The 22796-nt window shown below is 43.7% G+C and overlaps 2 protein-coding genes and 2 long non-coding RNA genes across 8 annotated transcripts in view; 2 read left to right on the forward strand and 2 right to left on the reverse strand.

The window, feature by feature from the left end:
- Positions 1 to 1453: 1453 nt before the first annotated feature.
- LOC115273224 (zinc finger protein 699) lies at positions 1454 to 13459 on the reverse strand. Of its 5 annotated transcripts, none has more exons than XM_029916202.1 (8): positions 13204 to 13459; positions 13040 to 13124; positions 9805 to 10325; positions 9572 to 9660; positions 8356 to 8482; positions 4309 to 4407; positions 3732 to 3915; positions 1454 to 3378 (listed from the first exon to the last, which is right to left on the reverse strand). In XM_029916202.1, the coding sequence occupies exons 3-8, from the start codon at positions 9854 to 9856 to the stop codon at positions 1920 to 1922; spliced, it is 2010 nt and encodes a 669-aa protein (XP_029772062.1). In that variant the 5' UTR covers positions 9857 to 10325; positions 13040 to 13124; positions 13204 to 13459; the 3' UTR covers positions 1454 to 1919. The 5 variants fall into 5 exon arrangements, with proteins under 5 accessions (XP_029772062.1, XP_029772063.1, XP_029772061.1 ...); XM_029916203.1 differs by having other exon boundaries at positions 10070 to 10325; positions 12968 to 13124; XM_029916201.1 differs by having other exon boundaries at positions 12968 to 13124.
- On the forward strand, positions 13432 to 19147 carry LOC115273251. The gene is made up of 3 exons (XR_003900758.1): positions 13432 to 13511; positions 14232 to 14307; positions 19096 to 19147. It is a non-coding gene; the product is annotated as an uncharacterized LOC115273251 (long non-coding RNA).
- Positions 19148 to 20122: 975 nt separating this feature from the next.
- LOC115275458 lies at positions 20123 to 21444 on the reverse strand. The gene is made up of 4 exons (XR_003901573.1): positions 21282 to 21444; positions 20950 to 21124; positions 20712 to 20859; positions 20123 to 20415 (listed from the first exon to the last, which is right to left on the reverse strand). It is a non-coding gene; the product is annotated as an uncharacterized LOC115275458 (long non-coding RNA).
- Positions 21445 to 21909: 465 nt separating this feature from the next.
- LOC115275454 (zinc finger protein 177-like) overlaps positions 21910 to 22796 on the forward strand; it is a 19450-nt gene continuing 18563 nt past the window's right edge. Inside the window, exon 1 of the mRNA XM_029919229.1 lies at positions 21910 to 21961. The gene's annotated coding sequence lies outside the window, so the exon portion shown is untranslated. The remainder of the gene's footprint in view (positions 21962 to 22796) is intronic.

The raw sequence follows: 22796 nt of genomic DNA on the forward strand, positions 1-22796 counted from the left end.
GTTATCAGGGTGTGTGCATAAGTAAAATTTCATCAAGCTATACACTTAAGAGCAACACTTCATACCTACTGGTATATATACGCTTTACTAAAACAGCAGAAAATGATAAAGGGAACGTGTCACAGGTATACTTTCAGAAATAAAGGGGAAATATAAAGGAAAAGTGTAGCTAGATGTACCTGAACAGCATAAACTAAATAACATCTTTCCCAAATAAAAAAAAAAAACAGAAAAATCTCTTTGAAGAGGTCAAATATAAATCTTCCTCCAGTAAAACAGGAGGACATCCTGTCTGATGCTTACAATTATACCTAATTGTCCCTGCTGTCCGCAGCTTTTCTCGCTTGGGATCCCTGGGGACTTGCATAGCTGTCTTTCCCCTTGAGCAAAGTGACAGGATAGACTGAACCACACAGATAACAATTCTGCTCCAAAATGGAGCCAACTCTATACAGTCATTGATGTGCCACAGGAACTGTAGTATCAGCAAAATGGCAATGCTGGAACTTGCCAGAAAATCTAAGCAGCTGTGTATGACCATAATGGAGAAACGTATGAAGATCTCTATGGAGCTCCCACCTCTGAGGTTACTGAAGTGAAAGCATAAAATGTTGTTTCAGGCTAGTATTGATTGGTGGGTCCAGTAATTAGGAAAATGAGCTGGAAACGGAAGGTCACCTGCCTTCACTGGATGACCCACTGAATGAAGAATAATGGCTTCTTCCCTCTGCCCTCCCTTTCTCACACAAGCTGCTTTTCAAGAACTCTTACCTGGAATTGGATAAAGGAACTGGTTTTGAGAAATGAATTCCCAACCATGTCCAAATTAACACGCACAAGCCAGCTCAACCAACTTCACTTCTAGATTTGTTTTCTCAATGTCTCTTTTTAAACTCAAAACACTGGGTCCAAATACCAGCCTTGAGCAAGGACAAAGAACAAAATACCAAAAAAAAAAAAAAAAAAAAAAAGTATTAGAGGTGACTCTTCTTTCGAGAACTTTGCCCTTATTAATTTCTGCTGAAATTACTTATTAGGAAAGCTTTTAACAGTAAAATCTGATAACCTTAAAAAGTAAGAGTTCTCTTAATTAAAAAAAAAAAAGGAGGTGCACCTGGGTGGCTCAGTAGGTTAAACATCCAACTTCGGCTCAGGTCATAATCTCACGGGTTGTGGGTTCAAGCCCCACATCAGGCTCACTGCTGTAAGCCTGTTGGCACAAAGCCCACTTCGGATCCTCGGTCCCTCTCTCTCTGCCCCTCTCCCACTTGTGTTATCCCCAAAATAAATAAATATTTTTTTAAAAAGGAAAAAAATATTGAGTAGGCAATTTCCAGTTATCTGCCATACTGGATCAAAACAAAATTATCAATTACAAAAAGAATTACAAAAGAAATTATAAATACCAAAGTGTTGATATCATAATAACTGTACACTTGGAGAACAATGAGCATTAATTAGAAACTAATTTTTTTAAAAAAGACCACTCCCGCCTTATGAAAAACACCTCAAGTCTCCTTGTGAGTCCAAAAGATTTTGTCATGAAGAACATTTACATCTCAGCCAAAATAAAAGTACCTCACAATTAAACATGATTAGAGCTGAAAAAGTATTAGAGGGAAATACATCACCTAAAATATTCACATCAGAAAACAGAAAAGAAAATCAATGAGCTGGCAGTCCACTTTGAAGGTGAGGCACTGATCTGTGCTTCTAGTAGTTTTCTTTTACACCGTAAGTGATGTTCATCGAAGGCATTACCACGAGGTTTACATACACAGGTTTCTCTCAGCTGTGAGTTTTCTAGTCTTCAAACAGATAAGCAGCAACTTCCTGCTTTCTTACATTCATAGGGTATCTCCATAATGTTAGATCGAGGACTTGAAAACGCCTTGCAGACATGCCCATATTTCTTACACTTATGTATTTTCTCTGGTGTGAGTTTTCACATGTCTTCGAAAGTAGGCAGGACACACAAAGGCTTTCCCACATTCCTTACATTCATAGGGTTTCTCTCCAGTGTGGCTTCTTACATGTCTTCGAAAGGATGAGGGACAACTGAAGGCTTTCCCACACTCCAGACATTCGAAGGGCTTCTCTCCGGTGTGCATTCTTGCGTGGACAGTAAGGTATGAGGAATGGCGGAAGGCTTTCCCACATTCCTTACATTCGTAGGGTTTCTCCCCAGTGTGTGTTCTCATGTGGATCCTGAGGGCTGAGGGATAAATGAAGGCTTTCCCACATTTCTTACATTCATAAGGTTTCTCTCCAGTGTGAGTTCTTACATGCACTGTAAGGTGGGAGGAGCTGATAAAGGCCTTCCCACACTCCTTACATTCATAAGGCTTCTCTCCACTGTGAGTTCTCAAGTGTTCTGTGAGGGACGAGGACCGGCTAAAGGCCTTCCCACACTCCTTACATTCATATTGTATCTTGCCAGTGTGATCTCTCACATGTGCTCTGAAGGATGACGGACAACTAAAGGCTTTCCCGCATTCCTTACATTCATAGGGTTTCTCTCTACTTTGATTTTTCACATGGGTGCTCAGGGAAGTGGGGAGATAGAAGGCTTTGCCACATTCCAGACACTCATAGGGTTTCTCTCCAGTGTGTTTTCTCATGTGGATACTTAAGGAGGAAGGACAATTGTAGGCTTTCCCACAGTCCTTGCATTTATAAGGTTTCTCTCCCGTGTGTGTTCTGACGTGGACGGTGAGTTTTGAGGACTCACTGAAGGCCTTCCCACACTCTTTACATTCGTAAGGCTTCTCTCCGGTATGAATTCTGATATGTATTATAAGGTGGGAGGAAGAACTGAAGGCCTTCCCACATTCCTTACATTCATATGGCTTATCTCCACTGTGAATCCTCTTGTGCTTGGAGAGGGAGGAGGAACAACTGAAGGCCTTCCCACATTCCCTACATTCATAAGGCTTATCGCCACTGTGAATCCTCCTGTGTTCTGTGAGGGATGAAGAACAGCTGAAGGTTTTTCCGCATTCTTTACATTCATGGTTTGCCTTTCCAGTATGAATCTTCATATGTGCCCTAAAGAAGGAGGAACAAGCGAAGGCTTTCGTACACTCCTCACATTCATAGGGCTTCCCGTCAGTGGGAGTTTTCACATGCTTCTTGAAACAAGCAAGAAAATGAAAAGCTTTCCCACATGCTTTACACTGATAGGGTTTGCTTCCAGCGTGAGACCCGACGTGATCCTTAAGGGATAAGTGATCCGTGAAGGCCGTTTTACACTCGCGGCATTCATAGGCCTTTACTTCCGCAGTTCTCTTCGGCACACTAAGATGTGAAGTTTGGCCAAAGGTTTGTCCACACCGATTTTCTTCACTATGTTCACGGACGTTCTCCACCACAGGATTCCTTTTAAAAATAAAAAGCACATCATTAGTGATAAAAAGCTTTCACCATTTTCAGGGACTACATACAATTGCCGCCCTGGCAGGTTACAAGCGCCAGTCCTCCCTGAGGGCTCCCTGAGGGCTCCACCGTAGCCAATATTATCACAGACTTGTTTCAACTTCCGTAAGTTTTCTGATAACTGCTCACAACTGAACTGTGTGCCAAACGCTGAAGATCTCAATGTCATTTTAGGGGGGAAATCTTGTAAAAATACCTTATGAATTCACAATTTTTGGCCAAGTTCTATATACATGCTTTTTCAGTTTTATGACATTCTAAGATCCTCTCCTCACGTGCTACTTTTTCTTACTTACCTCAGATGTCTCTCATGGTTTTTGTTCTGATCATAAACACCATGGTATGTCCCATTTTTGTGTAAAATGGATGACCAAGAATCATTCCTTTTGAACCTTACTATTTTCTGCTCATTGGATACTTTTTGTCCATAAGTATCTTGTGGAGTAATTGATTCTCTAGTTTTAAGTTGAGTCTCAAAACCTGAAACAAAAAAGTAAAGGCACCTATAAGCAAAGGACTTCTGGAAATGTGGCTGTTTCAGGACTTTGGTAATATGCACAAAGGTCAAATGGTAAGCAACTAAGAAATAATTCCATGAAGACTGAACTGATAGTAACACAAACAATATTATTAGGAGAAAAAAAAAGGAACTGGATAAAGTACACGTGACCAAAAACCAACTTACAAGAGGAAATACAGAAGATCTTTCCAAAAACAAGGATACTGTGAGAATACTGATAAAGGTCAAAATAGTAACCTAAGGTATTTGGAAGATCAGACCCCTCAAACAAAACAAAGTTCTGTTTTGCTTTTATTTGGTTTTTCCAAATGTAATATTCCCCAACCAGGACAGTTTCTCCCAAGGATTCTTGCCTTCCTGGTGCTCCCCCTGGATAGTTCCTCTTTCCACTGTTCCCAGGTCCTCCTCTTGTTTCCACTGGGAGATCAGGTACGGTATGTGTAGTGGATACCCTGTTAATGCAGAAAGGCATTAGGGAATGCATGAGGGAAAACAATGACGAACCATAAACATTTCCATGACAGGGTCAAAATTCTGATCCTCTGATGCTCTAATTATGGGCAAGGTAAATTTAAACAAAATGTCAAAAACATTTTTCAAGGGGGGGCAGGGTGGGGGGGTTGTCACTGACATAGCCTCTGATTTCTAGAACCAATGTGACATTCATATCTAAACTTCAATATTAGAAGAAGCTGGTCTGATACTCAGTCAGGACACTTTGTTCTCCTGTTGAATATAAAAATCTCACAGAATACCAATTTAAGGTTATGCTGAGACTATGATAAAATTAAACAAAACAAGGCCATTATGTAGTTTGATCTAAGGATGACCCCCCCCCACCACACACACACTACTCAATAATAAAATTTCTACCTCTTTTTGTCAGTATCCAATCTAAAGTGACCACCTGTGGATTGAATAGTGTCCCTTGAAAATTTATGTCCAAACAGATCAATAAAACAGACAAGAGCCAGAAATACACCTACATAAATACAAATCATCTGATCTTTGACAAAGCTGCAATGGTAATACGGTAATACATAGAGAAGTCTTTTCAACAAAGACTGAAACAACTAGACCTCAACATGCAAGAAAATTACCCTAGACACAGACTTATACACTCTTCACAAAAATCAACTCAAAAAGGGATCACATGGATCAAAGACCTAAATGTAAAATGCAAAACTATGAAACACCAGGAAGAAAACATAGGAGAAAATCTAGATGACCTAGTGTCTGCAGATGACTTCTTAGATACAACACCAAAGGCGTGATCCATAAAAGAAAAGTCATAAGCTGGACTGCATTAAAATTAAAAATTATTGCTCTGCAAAAGACACTGGCAAGAGAATGAAAAGACAAGCCACAGACTCAGAGAAAACATCTAGAAAAGACACATCTGACAAAGGATTGTTATTAAAAATAAACAAATTATTATTCAAATAAACACAACTTTTTAAAAGTTTATTTATTTAATTAATCTCTACACCCAATGTGGGGCTCAAACTCATGACCCTGAGATCAAGAGCCACAGGCTCTACTGACTAAGCCAGCCAGGCACCCCCATAAACAAAGAACTCTTAAAATTCAACAATAAGAAACCACCTGAGTAAAGAGTGGGCCAAAGACCTCAACAGACACCTCACCATATACAGATGACAAATAAACCTATGAAAAGGCAGTTCAAAATGTCTTCAGGAAAACACAAATTAAAACAATGCGATACTGCCACACACTTATGAGAACAGATCATATTGAGAACACTGACACCAACAAATGCTGGCAAGGCGCTCTCATCCATTGCTGGTGAGAAGGCAAAAAGGGACACCCACTTCGGAAGACAGTATGATCAGGCAATCACACTCCTTGGAATTTACCCAAAGGAGATGACAACGTATCCACACAAATACCTGCACACACAGGGTCGCTGCAGCTTTATCATAACTGCCTAAACTTAGAAACAATTAAGATGTCTTTCAGTGGGTGGTGAATGGATAAATTAAACTATGGTACATCCAGACAATGAAATATTATTCGGAACCAAAAAGAAATAAACTAGCAAGCCACAAAAAGACATGGACAACCATAAATGCATAAGTGAAAGACACTGAAAAATTTATATATCATATCATTCCAACTACATGACATTCTGGAACAGCCAGAACTATGAAGACAGTTAAAAGATCAGTGGTTGGCACACGTTAGCGGGGAAGGAGAGAAGAACTGACGGAGCAAAGAGGAATTTTAGGGCAGTTAAACCACGCTCTATACTGTAACGGTGGATATATACTGCTACTTATTTGTCCAAACCACACAATGTATGACACCAGGAGTGTAAACTACACAGGGTGATGATGATGTGTCATTTCAGGTTCATCAGGTGTAACTAATGTACCACTCTGGTAGATGCGGATAACACTGTACCTGTGTGGGGGCAGGGCATTCGTGAGAAATCCCTGTATCTACTGCTCAATTCTGCTCTAAAAAAAGGAAGTGTCTTAAAATAAAATGTCGGGGACCCCTGGGTGGCTCAGCTGGTTAAGTGTGCGACTCTTGATTTCGGCTCAGGTCATGACCTCATGGTTCGTGGCATCAAGCCCTCAGTGGGGCTCTGTGCTGACAGTGCCGGAGCCTGCTTGGGATTCTCTCTCTCCTGCTCTCTCAGCCCCTTTGCCTTCCACGCTCTCTCAGTATAAATAAACAAACAAACAAACAAAAGGGCCCCTCGGTGGCTCACTCAGTGGAGGGCCCAACTCCTGATTTCAGCTCAGGTCATGATCCCAGGGTCGTGGGATCAAGGCCCTCATCAGGTTCCTTGCTGAGCATGGAGCCTGCTTAAGATTCATTCTCATATTCTTCTCTCTCTCTCTCCCCCTCTCTTCCTTCTTCCCTCTCTTCTTCCCTCCCTCCTTTTGCCCCTCTCCCCCACTCACACACGTTCTCTCTAAAATTAAAAAGAAAATGTTATGTTCACTTGAAACCTCAGACTGCGACTTTGGAAATAGGGTCTCTGTAGATACAATCAAGTAAAAATGACATTATACTGGATTAGAGTGGGTCTTAAGTCCACTGACTAGTGTCCTTATTAAGGACAGACATAAAAAGGAAAAAAGGCCATGCAAAGATAAAGGCAAAAATCACAGAGGCGCCTGGGTTGCTCAGATGATTGAGTATCTGACTTTGGCTCAGGTCATGATCTGAGTTTATGAGTTTGAGCCCCACATTGGGCTCTCTGCTGTCAGTGCAAAGCCTGCTTTGGATTCTCTGTCCCTCTCTCTCAGTACCTCCCCTCCTGCTCTCTCTCTCTCTCAAAAATTGATAAACATTTTTTGAAAAAGGCAAAGATTAGAATGATAGAGCTGTTTGGGGCACGTGGCTGGCTCAGTAGGCAGAGCGTGCAACTCTTGATCTTGGGATTGTGGGTCTGAGCTCCACACTGGGTGTAGGAAAAAAAAAAAAAAAAAAGAACAATATCGCTGCAAACCAAGAAACACCCAGGATTGCTAGCAACCACTATAAGCTTAGAAGAGACAGGGAGAGATTTTCCCATAGAGCTCTCCGAAGGGGACTGTCTCTCCTGACACCTTGATCTTGTATTTCCAGTCTCCAGAAATATGAAGTAAGTTTCTGCTGTTTTTAACCACAGTTTGTGGTACTTTGTTATGAACAGCCTAGGAAACTAATAGAGCCAGCTTCCACGGGCCCATCCCCAAAACACTTAACCAAAGCACAAAGCCTACAATATGTAGTTTTTAACGCCTTCTTTCTGAGACATACCACAGCTCCCCAAGTCAGTGCGTAATAAACCCCACTTGGTTTTTTAATTTTTTTATGTTTTTTGAGAGACAGAGAGAGACAGCTGGAGCAGGGGAGGGTCAGAGAGAGAGGGAGACACAGCATCCGAAGCAGGCTCCAGGCTCTGAACTAGCTGTCAGCACAGAGCCTGACACGGGGCTTGAACCCATGAACCGTGAGATCATGCCCTGAGCCGAAGCCGGACACTTAACCGACTGAGCCACCCAGGCGCCCCAACCCCACTTGTTTACAGGTATGTTCCTGGTGGTCTCTGAGTAAAGAGCCCTGATATCAATCAAACTTTCCTAAGGACCCAAACCACAAACCTCCCTAAAGACCCAAAGCGACGCCCGAAGTCTATCCCCACATTTTCCACACTTACTAAGCATCAATGCTTTTAATCACACACCAAAAAAAAAAAAGGCAATTCACTACACAGTTGTTTGTTTTTCATGGTGAAACCACTAGGCTCTAAGTTCCTTGGGGTCAGTGACCATGTCTATCTTATTTACTATATTCTAATTCCTCAGCCCAAATCCTAGAACAAGGTCAATTAGTAAAATTGTTTTCTAAACAGCTAAATGAAGGAATGTTGCCACTCTTACCTAGCGAGGCCAGGTTCTGGAAGTTTTCCAGCATCACATCTCTGTAGAGGTTCCTCTGAGCAAGATTCAGCAAAGCCCACTCCTCCTGCGTAAAGTCCACAGCCACGTCCTCAAAGACCACCGGGTCCTAAAACATCCCACATATAGTCTCTTCAGACAGGCACCAAGTCGGGGCGCGTGGGGGGCTCAGCTGGCTAAGCATCTGACTTCAGCTCAGGTCACGATCCCACTGTTTGTGGGTTCGAGCCCCGCGTGGGGCTCTGTGCTGACAGCTCAGAGCCTGGAGCCTGCTTCTGATTCTGAGTCTCCCTCTCTCTTTGCCCCTCCCCACTCATGCTCTGTTTCTCTCTCTCTCTCTCTCTCTCAAAAATAAACAAACATAAAAAAAAAAAGGTACCAACTCTCCCCATGTACGCAGGAAGACTAATGTGGTTGATAATACTGGGGAACTGAGAGTCAATTCATAGGAAGTGCTGAAGATACTACGGTCTCCCAACATCTACCCCAGAATGCAGTCATCAGATCTTTCTCCCTATTAACTCTCTTCCTAACTGATCCAATCCCATCTCAAGGATCTAACTACTCTTCTAAAATGTTAAATTTATCTCCTCCACAGTTTGACAGTGACCAATTCCAGTCTTACAATGATCCAGGGCAGCACATGGCAGAAATGAGAGAAATGCTCTAGAAAGGACAATTTCCAAACCAACACCAGCAAATGTTACAGAACCAATTTCGTCTGCTTCCTTCTTTTCCACCACTGCAATCAGCACAACATGAAAATACTGGGCCAAATCGGAATGAGGTTTAAATGCATAAAAATACACCAAGGAACGAGGAGCTTTTCTTTTTGTCACAAACCTGAGACCCAGGAGCCTGCAGAAATACAACTTTCAACTCAGGCCCACAGCTAGCCTTGTCCTCTAGGCCAGGGGTCAGCAAACTACAGCGCACAGGCTAAATCCAGCCTACTACTTGCTTGTGTACGTAAAGTTTTCTTGGACCATAATAAAACATTTGTTTGCGTACCATTTGGGGCTGCTTTCACACTAACTTGGCAGGTTAACTGCAATAGACTCTATAACCTTCAAAGCCGAAAATATTTACTTTGTTGTCCAACAGAAAGGAGATTGCGGACCGCTCCTCTAAACAATTAGGAGGTCAACGATCTGGTGGAACGGAAAATTCTTTTGGAGAATTATTAGCCCCTACTTACCTGTGTCATATTTTTCTGTAACTCAGCAGCCGTTCTTTCTTCTTTCATGTTCCCTTCATGAAGAAAGCCCGAGTACTGAGAAGTCAGAGCTGAAGCAAGAGGAAGAAGACACAAGAATCCAGGTCTCCCCACAACTCATGAGCCCAGATGCCGCGGCAGGTCCGTTATGAGGGACCGCCCCCCTCAAAACACGTGCACACACACAGCCCCAAGACACCCAACCAAACACACACCGGTCTGGTAAGAAGGTGAAGTAGTCTTATCTCCTCTAGAGCTACAAAACATTGCTGTGGTCCTTGCTGATCATTTAAAAAACAAAAAAAATTAAACTTCCCATTTTGTGAGTTAACTAAAATTTTTTAAAGTTTAGCTGTCAATTCCCCCATGATAACGAAAAACAAAAAAACATGACACGATGCCTTCAACCATAAAAATACACGATGTGTCAAATCCAAAAAGGCACTTATATATCCAACTTCTGGGGGCTCCGCTCCCAACCTTTCTCACTTCTGCACTACCGGCGGGCTAACAGGCTTTGCGGCTCAGCCTCTGACCACGGAATCCTCCCTCCATGCGCTGCGGGGTCTCTGAAACTTTGAGAAAGGGCATCGACTGACTGAATCCACACGTCGGAGGCAATGAAGCTGCCATGCTGTGATGCTCATGCTAAATTCTGCCTGTTCAGTTCGGCAGCAGCAGAGCAAGAACACCTGAAGTTAGCAGTTTATGTCGTCTCCCACGGTGTTCTCTGCGGCTGTTATGCAAATTAAAAAAAAAAAAATGAAAACGCAACCGTTTTTTCCATGCAGTGGATCAAGCAGTATATTTTAAAGCTGATAAAATTGCAACATTCTTTCTTATATTAATAGTGCCATTTGAGCAGCCGTGATGTGAGGATGAGAACGACTTTGCCAAGAGCCTTACTCTCATAGAAGTTCTGCAAATCAGGTATTATTGCAACTAGGTTAGAGCTGAGAAATCTTAGAATCGATTAACCACACACTCAAGGTTACTCAGAGAGGGCATATGTATTACATATACAGGTGTGTGAATGCAGGCCTATTTTTCTTCAAAGCCTAAAATCCCAGTGAGTGCATTTCTGAACACAGACCTTACAATCTAGTTGCTAATGAGGCCGTTATTACTAACATTACCAGGGTCTAGCCTGGAAGCCTGCTGTGCACTATGTAGTGTAGACAAATGAAGTAATCCACTGAAATGTTCCATCTTTGTGAGCTCCTCTTGACTAAGCCTCGTGTCTTGAGCAAGGACACTGCCCTTAAGGCCCTTACCTCTGGCTCCTTTGTTTCATACTTACTTAGGTAATATTTGCCCTGATCCCACTACATACAGTCACAAGGGATAAAGCACTAAACAAAACAGAAAAATCCTGAAGCACAGGGATGTTGTAATCTTTTGAGGTACATGATACATAATAACGTAGCTAGCACAGTATAGGGATAGAGAGGCACACACATATTTATCTTTAGTGAGGGAAGAATAAGAAAATTAAAAAGTGTTTCAAGTGCACCAGAGTGGCTCAGTCAGTTAATCTCCCAACTCTTAGTTTTGGCTCAGGTCATGAGCCTCAGTCGTGAGATCAAGCCTCATATGGGGCTCAGCACTAAGCATGAAGCAGGCTTGGGATTCTCTTTCTCCTTTTCTGTCCCTCCCTCACTCATGCTCGCTGTCTCCAAATAAATAAATAAATATTTTTTAAAAAATGTTTCAGATAACACTGGAAATCCACATATGGTATGATTTATATATTTATAAATATCAACTCCAGAAGGGGGAAAATCAGTATCAGTGGGCTATTAACTTAAACGCTGGAAAAAAGAACATAAAGGTTCAGAAAAATGAAAACAAGACAAAATTAATGACATTTTTAAAAATTAATAAAAAGAGGAGTGCCTAGGTGGATCAGTTAAGTGTCCTACTTCAGCTCAGATCATGATCTCAGGGTCCGTAAGTTCAAGCCCCATGTGGGACTCTGTGCTGACAGCTCAGGGCCTGAAGCCTGCTTCAGATTGTGTGTGTGTGTGTGTGTGTGTGTGTGTGTGTGTGTGTGTCTGTCCCCGCCCCCCACTCATGCTCTATCTCTCTCAAAAACGTATGTTGAAAAAATTTTTAATAAAAAACTAATAATGTGCCCTTTGAAAACTAATGTGATCAACATATCTTTAGCAATTTTAACAACAGAATTATGAAAGAATCACAACAACAGATGTTGCAGGATGAATGGAAGAATGTAACTAAAAAAGTAAGGAATCATACATGAAAATGTACAGGTATGAATGAATTTCTAGAAGAAGTATAACTTTCTGGGAACATCCTAAAATAAATACACAACTCGATTACAACCAACTCGTAAAAAAACACACACACACACACACAGTAGTTTAAAACATGCCCACAAAGGAAATAAAAATTACAAATTGTGTCACAGGTAAATTCCCCAAGGAAGTAAAGGATTTATAATTTCATTGTAGGCGTGGGAAATACTATTTTCAAGCCCAGAAAAGTACAATTCAAAATAAAATAGGCAAGATCTCATTCATACATATGAATGCAAAGTAATATAAAAATATTAGTATAGTTGAGAAATGAACAAGGAATGTATAATCACAAACCAAGTGCATTTCCTCCTAAGAATGAAGGGTAGTTAAAAGCTGCATCCTCAATTAATAGAGTCATCACATTAATAGAAAACATCAGTATGACTATTCCTCTTAGATACAAGATAGGGACAGATCTCTATCAATATCCATTGGTGATAATTTAACCCACTAGAATTAGAGAACAACTTTAATCAGGAAAAAGTAATTATTATCTACAAACATCTACAACAAACATCCCATTTAACTGCTGAAATGGAATAAGGAACAAGGCAAGGATGCAAATTATACGCTATTCTAGGACAGACTGTCTACCAGAGTGGAGGTCCCAGCAAATATACTAAAGAAATAAGAAGGGGCGCCTGGGTGGCTCAGTCGGTTAAGCCACTGGCTCTGGATTTCCGCTGAGGTCACGATCTCACCGATGGTGAAATCCAACCCCGCCCCCTACGCTGACAGCAAAGAGCCTGCTTGGGATTCTGATTTTATCTCTCTCTCTCTGACCCTCTCCTGCTCGTGCTCTCTCTCTCTCTCTCAAATAAACAAACATTAGGGGAAAAAAAGAAAGAAAAAGGAATGCAAAGTACAAGAATAAAAGAGAATATGCTGAGAACAGCACATGACCCCACTCTCAGTATGAAATTCAAAATAATCTACAGATAAATGATTAAAATGTAAGGCTGCATTCCACGAGGGAGGGGTAACGGATATTAAATAATCAGTTCACGCTTGGGATATAATGTATCAAACTGACGCCCACAGGCAAGGTGAAGCTCACCGATCAAATATCTCCAGCCCCAGGAGGGAAGCGATGGGAACGGAGTTGAAGCAAATGTCACCCCGCGCTCACCGAACACGCTGAAATCCAGACCAACGTACAGACGAGGTGGAGGCGCTCGTCCCCGTGATCCGAATGGCAGGGATGCTTTTACTTTCTGAAAAGAAGGCAAAAGATGCTTTGGAAGGCCGATTAAATACGACGGTGGCTCTAACTCTACCCTACAGCCGACTCACCCAGGCGGCTGGACGCAGCCCAGAGCTCCTGATTCCGGGAGTTCGGGACGAGCAGCGGCCGGGGGAGGCCGCCGGCGCTGGGCTCCAGCGGGAGTAGGGGCACGACCCCAGCGGCAGTCCTGTAAATGCCAACCTCTCTGCTTCCCGCAGGCCGGACCTGGTGCTGGCCGGACGGAGCCTGGAAGGCCACTAACGGAGATTAGAAAAAAACTACCTTAGACTCGAGTGGGAGACCGAAGAGATATGGCCGCCAGTTCGCGCACGCGCAAGAGCCCACCTTTGCTTCCGGTTTCTAGGCCGCGCACAGCGTAAGGGGCGGAGCTTCGGAGCGGAGTCATAGGGATTATGACGGGCGGGCCGCAGTTGTTTGGAGCCGCGGGTGGAAGAAAAATGCTGGTTTTCTTCTGCGAAGAGAGGCGGTTGGGCCCTGCGGGCGGATTTGGGATTGGACGGGACTGACGGGACATCACGTCCGTGGCGGGGTTTGGTTGACCAGGACTATGGGGCGGAGCTGGAGCGAGACAACGCCCAGGGGGCGTGGCTTAGTTGGATATTGCAAAGGGCAGGATTTAGGGTGGGACCAAGTGGAGGGAGGGGCAACACTTGGTTGACAATTCTTGCGAAGCTCAGGTCTAGGGGCAAGACTGCGGGGATAGGGTTAGGGGCTCCCATCCAGCCTCGAAGCCAGAGAACTAGATGCTCAATTGCGTTTTTTTCAGTGTATACCCTTCTCCACGTTGTTATGCACAGGACACAGTACTTCTAACTTTAAGCCTATACCACTTTCTAAGACCTCCCTTCCATTCGTTCAGTCCTTTCATTAGGTCTTTAGTTTTCCCTTTCATTGCTTTATTGATTACTGCTCTTGTGGAGAAAGGCTATTGATAATTGTTTATGCAAATCCGTTTACCTGGAAACCTGGCTCTCTTCTAATAGTTGTCATTACATTGATTTTCTGTATAAATAAATTTTTCTGTCGCTTTTTTTTTCTTATTCTAAAACTACCTTGTTTCTTTTTCTTTGTGCAGGGCCTCTCAAACTGTTACAGAGTCAAAGAAATCAAGCATTGTTGTCTTGGTCAGTAATGATTATCAAGAATGCTGGGTAAGCTATTTGCTGTAGATTGTGTTCTTTATTAAGCTAATGAAGAACCTTTTAAAATCTGGTTTATGGAGATGTTTTATCAGTTTTTGATCAATGTAATCAAATGTTCATGTATCTATTGAACTAATAACATAACTTTCCTCCTTTAACCTTATGATGTCATATCTGTATAAAATATATAGTTTTACATAACCCAAGAGTCTACACTTTTTTTTTAGTCTATACTTTTTTTAATGTTCATTTATTTATTGAGAGAGAGAGAGAGAGAGAGAGTGTGTGTGTGTGTGTGTGCAAATGGGATGGGGGCAGAGAAAAAGAGGGAGACACAGAATCTGAAGCAGGCTCCAGGCTCTGAGCTGTCGGCACAGAGCCAGCCCAACATGGGGCTTGAATTCAGGAACCGTAAGATTGTGACCTGAGCCAAAGTCTGACACTTAACCAACTGAGCCACCCAGGTGCCCCGAGTCTATACTTTTTTTTTTTTTTAATGGTTATTTATTTGAGAGAGAGAGAGAGAGAGAGAGCAGTAATGAGGGAGCATAAGGCAAGTTGACAGGCCACAAACACCCCCCTCCACCACCAGGGGGGACATGTGTGACATTTCTCCTGCACTCCTGGCTGCCCAATAATAAAGGAAAGAGGGAAACAAATGGTTAAATGCTAGAGCTCATAGACGTGCAGGACATAAGTCTCCATCACTTCTCCATAGTGATTTGGGGAACAAAGGCAGAAGGAAATGGCAAATGGAAATAAATGTCCTTATAACCTGCAGACCATTGACAAATACTTGAGGCTGGTACAGAGTAAAATGTTTCTACAGAAAATTAAAAAAATTTTTTTTAACATCTTATTAATTTTTTGAGAGAGAGAGAGAGACAACATGAGCAAGGGAGGGCCAGAGAGAGAGAGAGAGACACGGAATCTGAAGACAGGCTCCAGGCTCTGAGCTAGCTGTCAGCACAGAACCCGACACTGGGGTCGAACCCACGAACTGTGAGATCATGCCCTGAGCCAAAGCCCAGCACTCAACCGACTGAGCCACCCAGGCGCTCCTCTACAGGAACTCTTTACTGTCTTAATGTTAATGCTTTGCTACAGGGAAAAACAAACTTAGCTTGACAATAGCTAGGCTTTCTGTATCCTGTGTGTCTTCTTTAGCACATGAAAATCTCACTGAAAACTTCCCCTGGCCTTTACCTCCTCCAGCCCCCGTAGTAAATAACCAGTCTTACCTCATGGTCCCTGGGCAGCTCTTCCTGCCCACAGGCTCTGTCCCCTTGCTTCACTAAAGTCACCTTTTTGCACCAAAGATGTCTTCAAGAATTCTTTCTTGGTCATCAGTCCCAGGCCCCACGAACCCAACTATTTCCCCAAAGAAACTTCATCAAGCAGGAGAGGGGCAGAGAGAGAAAGAGCGAGAATCCCATGCAGGCTCCACACTGACTGACTGACATCAGTGTAGAGCCCAATGTAGGGCTCAAACTCACGAACTGAGAGGTCATCACCTGAGCTGAAATCAGGAATCAGATACTTAGCCTACTGAGCCTCTCAGGCATGTGAGCCTATAGCTTTTAAATAATGTTTTCTGGGTTTCCGAGTGTAAGACCCTATTCCCTCGGGTCAAATTGGACCCTAAAATACCATTGTTTCACTCTCCCACACCCATTCTGATAAATAATTAAAGGTTGAGCAACAGGCTCCGGAAAGACCCTAAAAATGTAACTTGACAATGAACATTGTGACCTAAGGTTTAACTCAATGTTAAGCAAGCCCCACCCTTTTAATAAGACCTGGCTAAGGCAAAGTCCAAGGTGAGGCTAAAGTCACCTAGCCCCTAGACACCTAGACATCTAGACATCGTAGGTGTCTAACTATGATTGGTCCTAAAAAACTAAGAACTTTAAAATAATGGCTTCCCACCAAAACTAACGTCTGCGTATTACAATATAATTGGCTACAATGAAATGCTGTAAATTATAATTCGTTAACTAAATGACGACTTATTTTGCCTCACCAGAACCCTTAAAAACCCTGAGCTCCTGCTCTGCTGGGCTCTCTTCCGAGGACTTCCAGCTACTCGGGAGGAGCCATTTGACCGAACTAAAATAAACCCATTAACTAACTCCATTTGTGTTCCTGGATTCTACTCACAGTGACTGGCATTGGGAAAAAAAAGGTCTAACACTAGATTGCTTTTTTTTTTAAGTAGGGGGGGCTTGAACTCACAACCCTGAAATCAGAAGCCTGAGATCAAGACCTGAGGTGAGATCAAGAGTCAGATGCTTAACCAACTGAGCCACCCAAGTGCCCCTCATAGCTTGCTTTTAAATTTCCTAAACACTAGGGGCGCCTGGATGGCTCAGTTGGTTAAGTGTCTGACTTTGGCTCAGGTCATGATCTCATGGTTTGTGGGTTTGAGCCCCGCATTGGGCTCTGTGCTGACAGCTAACTCAGAGCCTGAAGCCCATCTTTGAATTCTATGTCTCCCTCTCTCTCTGACACTTCCCTGTTCATGCTGTCCCTCCCTCTCTCAAAAATAAATAAAACATTAAAAAAATTTTTTAATTTCCTAAACTCTAGAGTATAAAACTATTTTCCTAAAGTTCTTCCATATTTTTTTTAAACTTCTCAATGTTTACTCCTCAAGGAATGTATTTTAGTATGTGGTGTGAGATAAAGGTCCGTTGTGCTAATAAGCCACTCTGTGTATTGGCCCTTGGGCTGTTTATTTCTTCATTACAGGCTAAGACCCATTAACTCAAAAGCTCTCTGGGGCCAAACTCAAACTTTTGCATCTCCAATTTTTAAAATAGCCCCAACAAGCCTATTTTTAGCCATTCAGAGCCTCCCTGCTTTGCATACTCTGAAAATGTCACCCAACATCTTCTGAACATTGATAAGACATAGAGCCTAGCAAGACACCAAGCTTCTGTGGCCTTTCAGAGCTCTCTGCCCCCTCCATTGTGGTGAGCAAAGTCACCCAGACACTAAGACCCCTCCCGGATGCCCCTTGCCCCCAGGGGTTCCCTTGCCCTCCTCCCCTTCTGGATGGTGGCTTCTGTGCCGTAAGCCTTTGGATGGCCTCATGTGGGGACTTCCCCTGTCATGCAACCCTGTCCAAGAACCACCCTGTTGAGGGAAAACGGTGGAGTCCAAGTGGTAACACCGATTTTATTCAGCACTATCACAACAGGGGAAAAGAGACCTCAGTATAAAAGCAACTTCAAATCCAAGTATTTTAGGGGTAAATGAGAATTTATAGGCAAGAGGCACGGTGGAGGTCAGTGGATGGTAAATCTTTGTCAACCCAGTAAAGTTCATTGGATGTTACTGCCTCTTGTGATCCTATCTTCTCCCTAGATCAGTCCTCAAACGTCTCCAATTCCCTACAGGTGATCAGGACGCTACTGAGGTGATTAGGAAATAGATAATAGGGACCACCCGGTCAGCAGGACAATCGTTTGACAAAACTATATTGGACAGTTTCAGGGGGTTGAGACTCTAAAACACCTTCCTGTCAGTTTGACATGGTGTTGCTCTGTGCTGTTTTGCTCTGTGTTGTTGTTGTTGTTGTTGTTGTTTAAAGGTTATTTGTTTATTTTGAGAGGGTGTGAGCAGTGGACTGGCAGAGAGCTAGGGAGAGAGAATCCTATGCAGGTTCCAAATAGACAGGATGGAGCCCGATGCAGGGCTCGAACACTTCAACTGTGAGATTATGACCTAAGCCAAAATCAAAAGCCGGTTGCTTAACTGACTAAGCCACCTGGGTTCCCCTTGCTCTATATTTTTTGTGATCTTCCACTGTGTCTCATTAGTCTCAACAAGTGGGTAGCGTAGCTGATACAGGCAGGTTGGGTCCAAGGACCCAGAGGAGGGCCCCACAGGACCAATGAAGAGGGCCTTTGGCTTCTCACAGGATTGAAATTAAATGCAAACCACAGAAAGTAAAAACAGAGTTTATTGAATAGCATGAGTGACACAGAGAATAGCAGACAGGGTGTCTGGGAGACTAGGAAAGGAAAAGAGAATTGGGGTTAGAGGTTTATATTGGAAAAGGACCTAGATAGAGTACATTTTTCTTCAGGAATCCAGGGTAGCGTCCAATCAAAGGCAAGTGTCAAGTGAGCAACAGACGTCATTCTGTAAATTACTAAAGGTAGGGGTATTGATGCCAATATATCAGCCAAACTAGTTCAAAGCTAATGTCCTGGAACATATTTGGGGTCTGGCTCTTCTTAGGTTATCAGGTGTTTGGGGCCCAGGATGAAACTCAAAGAATGATTAACTCTCATGCTTTCCCCTTAAATGGGAGCATAGCTCTTTTGGCTTATTCAGAGGCAAAATACTGAACATGAGTAAATGAGGCCTAGCAGAAAAACAGCAGAGATGAGGGCATTCTCAAATGGAGTCCCGGGGCTCCTGGGAGGCTCAGTTAAGTGTCCAACTTCAGCTCAGGTCATGATCTCATGGTTCATGAGTTTGAGCCTCATGTCAGGCTCTGTGCTGACAGCTTGGTGCCTGGAGCCTGCTTCGGATTCTGTGTCTCCCTCTCTCTCTGCCCTTCCCCCACTCATACTCTGTCCCTCTCTTTCCCTCAAAAATAAATAAAAACATTAAAAAATTATAAAAATAAATAAATCGATAAAATGGAGTCCCTTCAGCTTCCCTACCTCATAGATATAGATGTGAGAATGGAAGCAGCGATCAGAGTGATTTATGGCCAGGAGCCAGCGAATGGAGACAGCCTCTGGCAGCTGCAAAGGCAAGGAAATGAATTCTCCCCTGCAGCCTCCAGAAAAAACACAGCGCTGTGGATACCCTGGATGTATCCCAGTGAGACCCATTTCAGATGCCTGACCTTCACAACTGTGAGACAATAAACTTGTTTTGTTTTAAGCTACTAAGTTTCTGGTAACTTGTTACAGCAGAAAGAGGAGACTAACACAGATATTGTAATGAATTGTAGCCGTCCGGCTTATGCCAAATTGATTCTTTCGGGGAACTTCGGACAAGACTGACCAGGACCATGACTCCCAGTAGGGTAACGAGGGGTACATGAGGATATACTTCAGCCAGGCTCCCCTTGCAGACCCAAGCCAATTAAATCACTAAGCAAGAGGTGTCGGCAGCGGAACATACCCTGCTTCAGCCAATCAGAAGTCCAGGGTAGCAGAGTTGTTCATTATTACTCACACTAGAGTGTTTAGAACATTGTCATCGTCTGTGGGAAATGTACAAAATAAGCCAATAATAATAGGATGAGGCCAAAGGGAATCATATTTGTTCTGTTAATTCAAGTTCAGTATCAAGGAAGCTGCTTCTCCCCGGAGGTTCTTTGAAATGTCTAAATGTCTTCATTTCAGAGGTTACCTTGGGGCACAGAGAGAAGGTTTCTGGATTGAGGCCTTGTTAAAGTTTGTTACAAATTCAGCATTCTCGTTTTACTTCAGTTAAACTCACACTTTCCTGCTTCCAGAAATCCTGGAGACCAAAACATTGGCCAGATCTCATAAAAATATCTGTTTCCCTACAGAGTTTCTGATTGGGATGGTGAAAAATTTTTGGAGATAGACAGTGAGGATAGTTGGACAACTTTCTAAATGTACTGAATGCCACTGAGTTGTACACTTAAAGATGGCTAAAGTAGTTAGTTTTATGTATATTTTACTGCAGTTTTTAAAAATGTTTGTTGTCTTTCACTGGCTTATCTCATTGTGTGCATTTTTCTCTGACCAGTGTGACAACTACACACACACACACACACACACACACACTGTTTCTGATCTCTCAAGTAGGAGCAAAGGAAAGAGCTGGGGAAAGTGTACAAAGGTTTATTTGGGAATAGCAGAGAGTTGTAATTTGGGACAAGCAACCTACAGCAAAAACCAAAGGCTAGGCCTACAAAGAGGAGGAACATTATTTTATGAACGGGAAAGTTGGGAGGGGTTGTTTTGAAAGAATCCATTGGAGAAAAGGAAGAGTTCCAAGTAGATGATGGTTTCTCATTGGCCGAATTGCTGGGGTAGCCTATTTCTTGTAGGAGATGTAATACACGTCTTCTGTTGGGGGCTGTAATTTCCTGTTGCAGATTCTTCTGGGTGTGGGGCTCTATAATTGGTTATTCTTACTGTAATTAAGGAGTGGCACTCCGTGCAAGTTCCCTCTGTGCCCTCCTGACTGTATTTTAGTAAGGTTTCTTTTCCCACAAGACAAAGTTTCTGAGAAATTACAATTCTGTCAGACCAGCAGGTCACGACCTAGTCCATGACATATCCCTGGGAAGCAAATCCCTCAAACCAAGAAAAATTACAGCCATTCAAAATTCCCTCCCCTTTCACCAAAAGACGATGTAGAGGATTCCTAAGACTTATTGTAGACTGTTCACTGCCAACGTAATGACTTACCCGCTTCCTTCTATGCCATGACTAATGATACACCTGAAGCTCCGCCATGGGAGGTCACTGTAGAGTTAGCCTTTTCAAGGCTAATGTGGAGAACTCTCCAACTCTGGGTCTCCCAAATGATAATAAGCTGTTTCCTTTTTCTTGGTACCTGAAAGGGATGACCAAGCTCCTAAACTTTTGAATTCAAAATCAAAATGGAAATCAGAGGCTCATTAGGCCTAACAGGTGCTCTCCTAACCCAGTAAAGATGACAGTAGCCTCAGCAGCACATCTAGACAAGCCATCTCATTTAAACTTGGGTCACCTCTTCACTTCCAGTGTAGTGTCAGAGACTCCAGACTGAGATACTGTAGCGGCTTCTCCCTCTTGCCTCAAGTGCAGTTTGCTGCTCCCTTCACAGACGGGAGGCTGAACTACAATGAAAGAATGAATCACGAATAGTGGATTTATGTTGCCATAGGAAAGGTCAAGTGCAGGTATGTAGCGATTGTATTCATTATCTACGCAGGGAACGTGCAGGCACAGCTGTGTAATGAAGAGGATGATTCACGTATGCGTTCACGTACGCACCAAAATTGGAAAGCAACTGTTATCCAGTCATGACGTGTAAGAGCACCGGGCTGGGGAGGAAAATAAACCACCGCGGGGGTCCAGGGGCTCAGCCCCGCCTTACGGTCCAGCTCCTTCGAGCGGCTCTCCGCGTCCGGGCGGGAGGAAAACGGCCTCTCTCCGCCCGCGGGCGCAAGGCGTCCCAGAGACCCGCCCAGCTTCCGAGGCCCCGCCCCCGCGCCGTTTGCGGAGACCGGAAAAGCGCGTGCGCGGGGTGGCGGCCATCTTGGCCGCGCGCTGCCCCCGTGTCTGAGGCAGTGTCCTTGTGTGTCGCCGCCCGGGCTCCGAGTGGCGAGGCGCAGAGTTAAAATCCCCTTCCTCGGAGAACCCGGGCCGTCCCCCCCCCCCAGGTGGGGACGGCAGCTCCGGGGGAGGCGTGGAAGCCAGGCCTTTCCTTGTTGTGGCCACTCCGGCCCCAGCGTCCCCGCCCCCACAGCGTGGCGGTTGTGTCCCGTCCCCGCGGGCACGCGGTGCCCTCGGCCGTGTCGGTTATCGACGTTAAATGGCTGAGTGAGTGAATTCGCGTTAAGTTAGGAAACTCAGCGCGGCAGAGCCTTGCAAATGCCCGAAGCCTCGACGGTAGGAGCAGAGCAGAGACGCGGCGAGCCGGTTGCCGTTAGCTGGACTTGAGGTCACCCTAGGTAAGGTGAAGTTTTGACCGGCGGGTTTTTCTTTCGGGTGTTCGTTTAGAAATTCCTTAAGTCCGTAGAGCCAATAAAACGAACATCCGTGGAACCTTCACCCACGTTCACTAATTCCTATGATGAGCCATTTAATGGTAAATTGCAGACATTCGCTTTCCCTTTTAAAGATTTTCTTTATGTTTTTTTTTAAACTTATTTTTGAGAGACAGTGCGAACAGGGGAGGGTCAGAGAGAGAGGGAGACACAGAACCGGAAGCAGGCTCCAGGCTCTGAGCTAGCTGTCAGCACAGAGCCCGACGCGGGGCTCGAACCCACAAACCGTGAGATCGTGACCTGAGCCGAAGCCGGACGCTTAACCGACTGAGCCATCCAGGCGCCCCTGGCTTCCCCTTTTAATCGAAGCATATGCATCCTGGAAGAATCGGGGCAGCCTTCTAACATCAAAACTCCACTGTCCGTCCAAGAAAGTAAACTTTCTCCAGTTTCCCAAAAGTATCTATTACAGTTGTCGAGATTTTTTTTGGAGCTAGGACCCGAACAAGATTTGCACCTTGCATTTTGCTTTAAATCTCTGGTCTCTGTTACCTAAAACAGTTGTCTGCATTTGAAACTAAAATTAATATTGGTTCTTGAAGGTTCCAGGAGAGTTATATCGTAAAATGTTGACATTCAGATACGATATCGTTTTATTATGGTTTCATTTAATTGTTATTTATTTATTATTGAGACAGAAACAGAGCATGAGTGGGGGAGGGGCAGAGAGAGAGGGAGACACAGAATGTGAAGCAGGCTCCAGGCTCTAAGCTGTCAGTTCAGAGCCCGATGCGGGGAT

Source organism: Suricata suricatta, chromosome 12, assembly GCF_006229205.1.
Source record: "Suricata suricatta isolate VVHF042 chromosome 12, meerkat_22Aug2017_6uvM2_HiC, whole genome shotgun sequence".
Classification (NCBI taxonomy): domain Eukaryota; kingdom Metazoa; phylum Chordata; class Mammalia; order Carnivora; family Herpestidae; genus Suricata; species Suricata suricatta.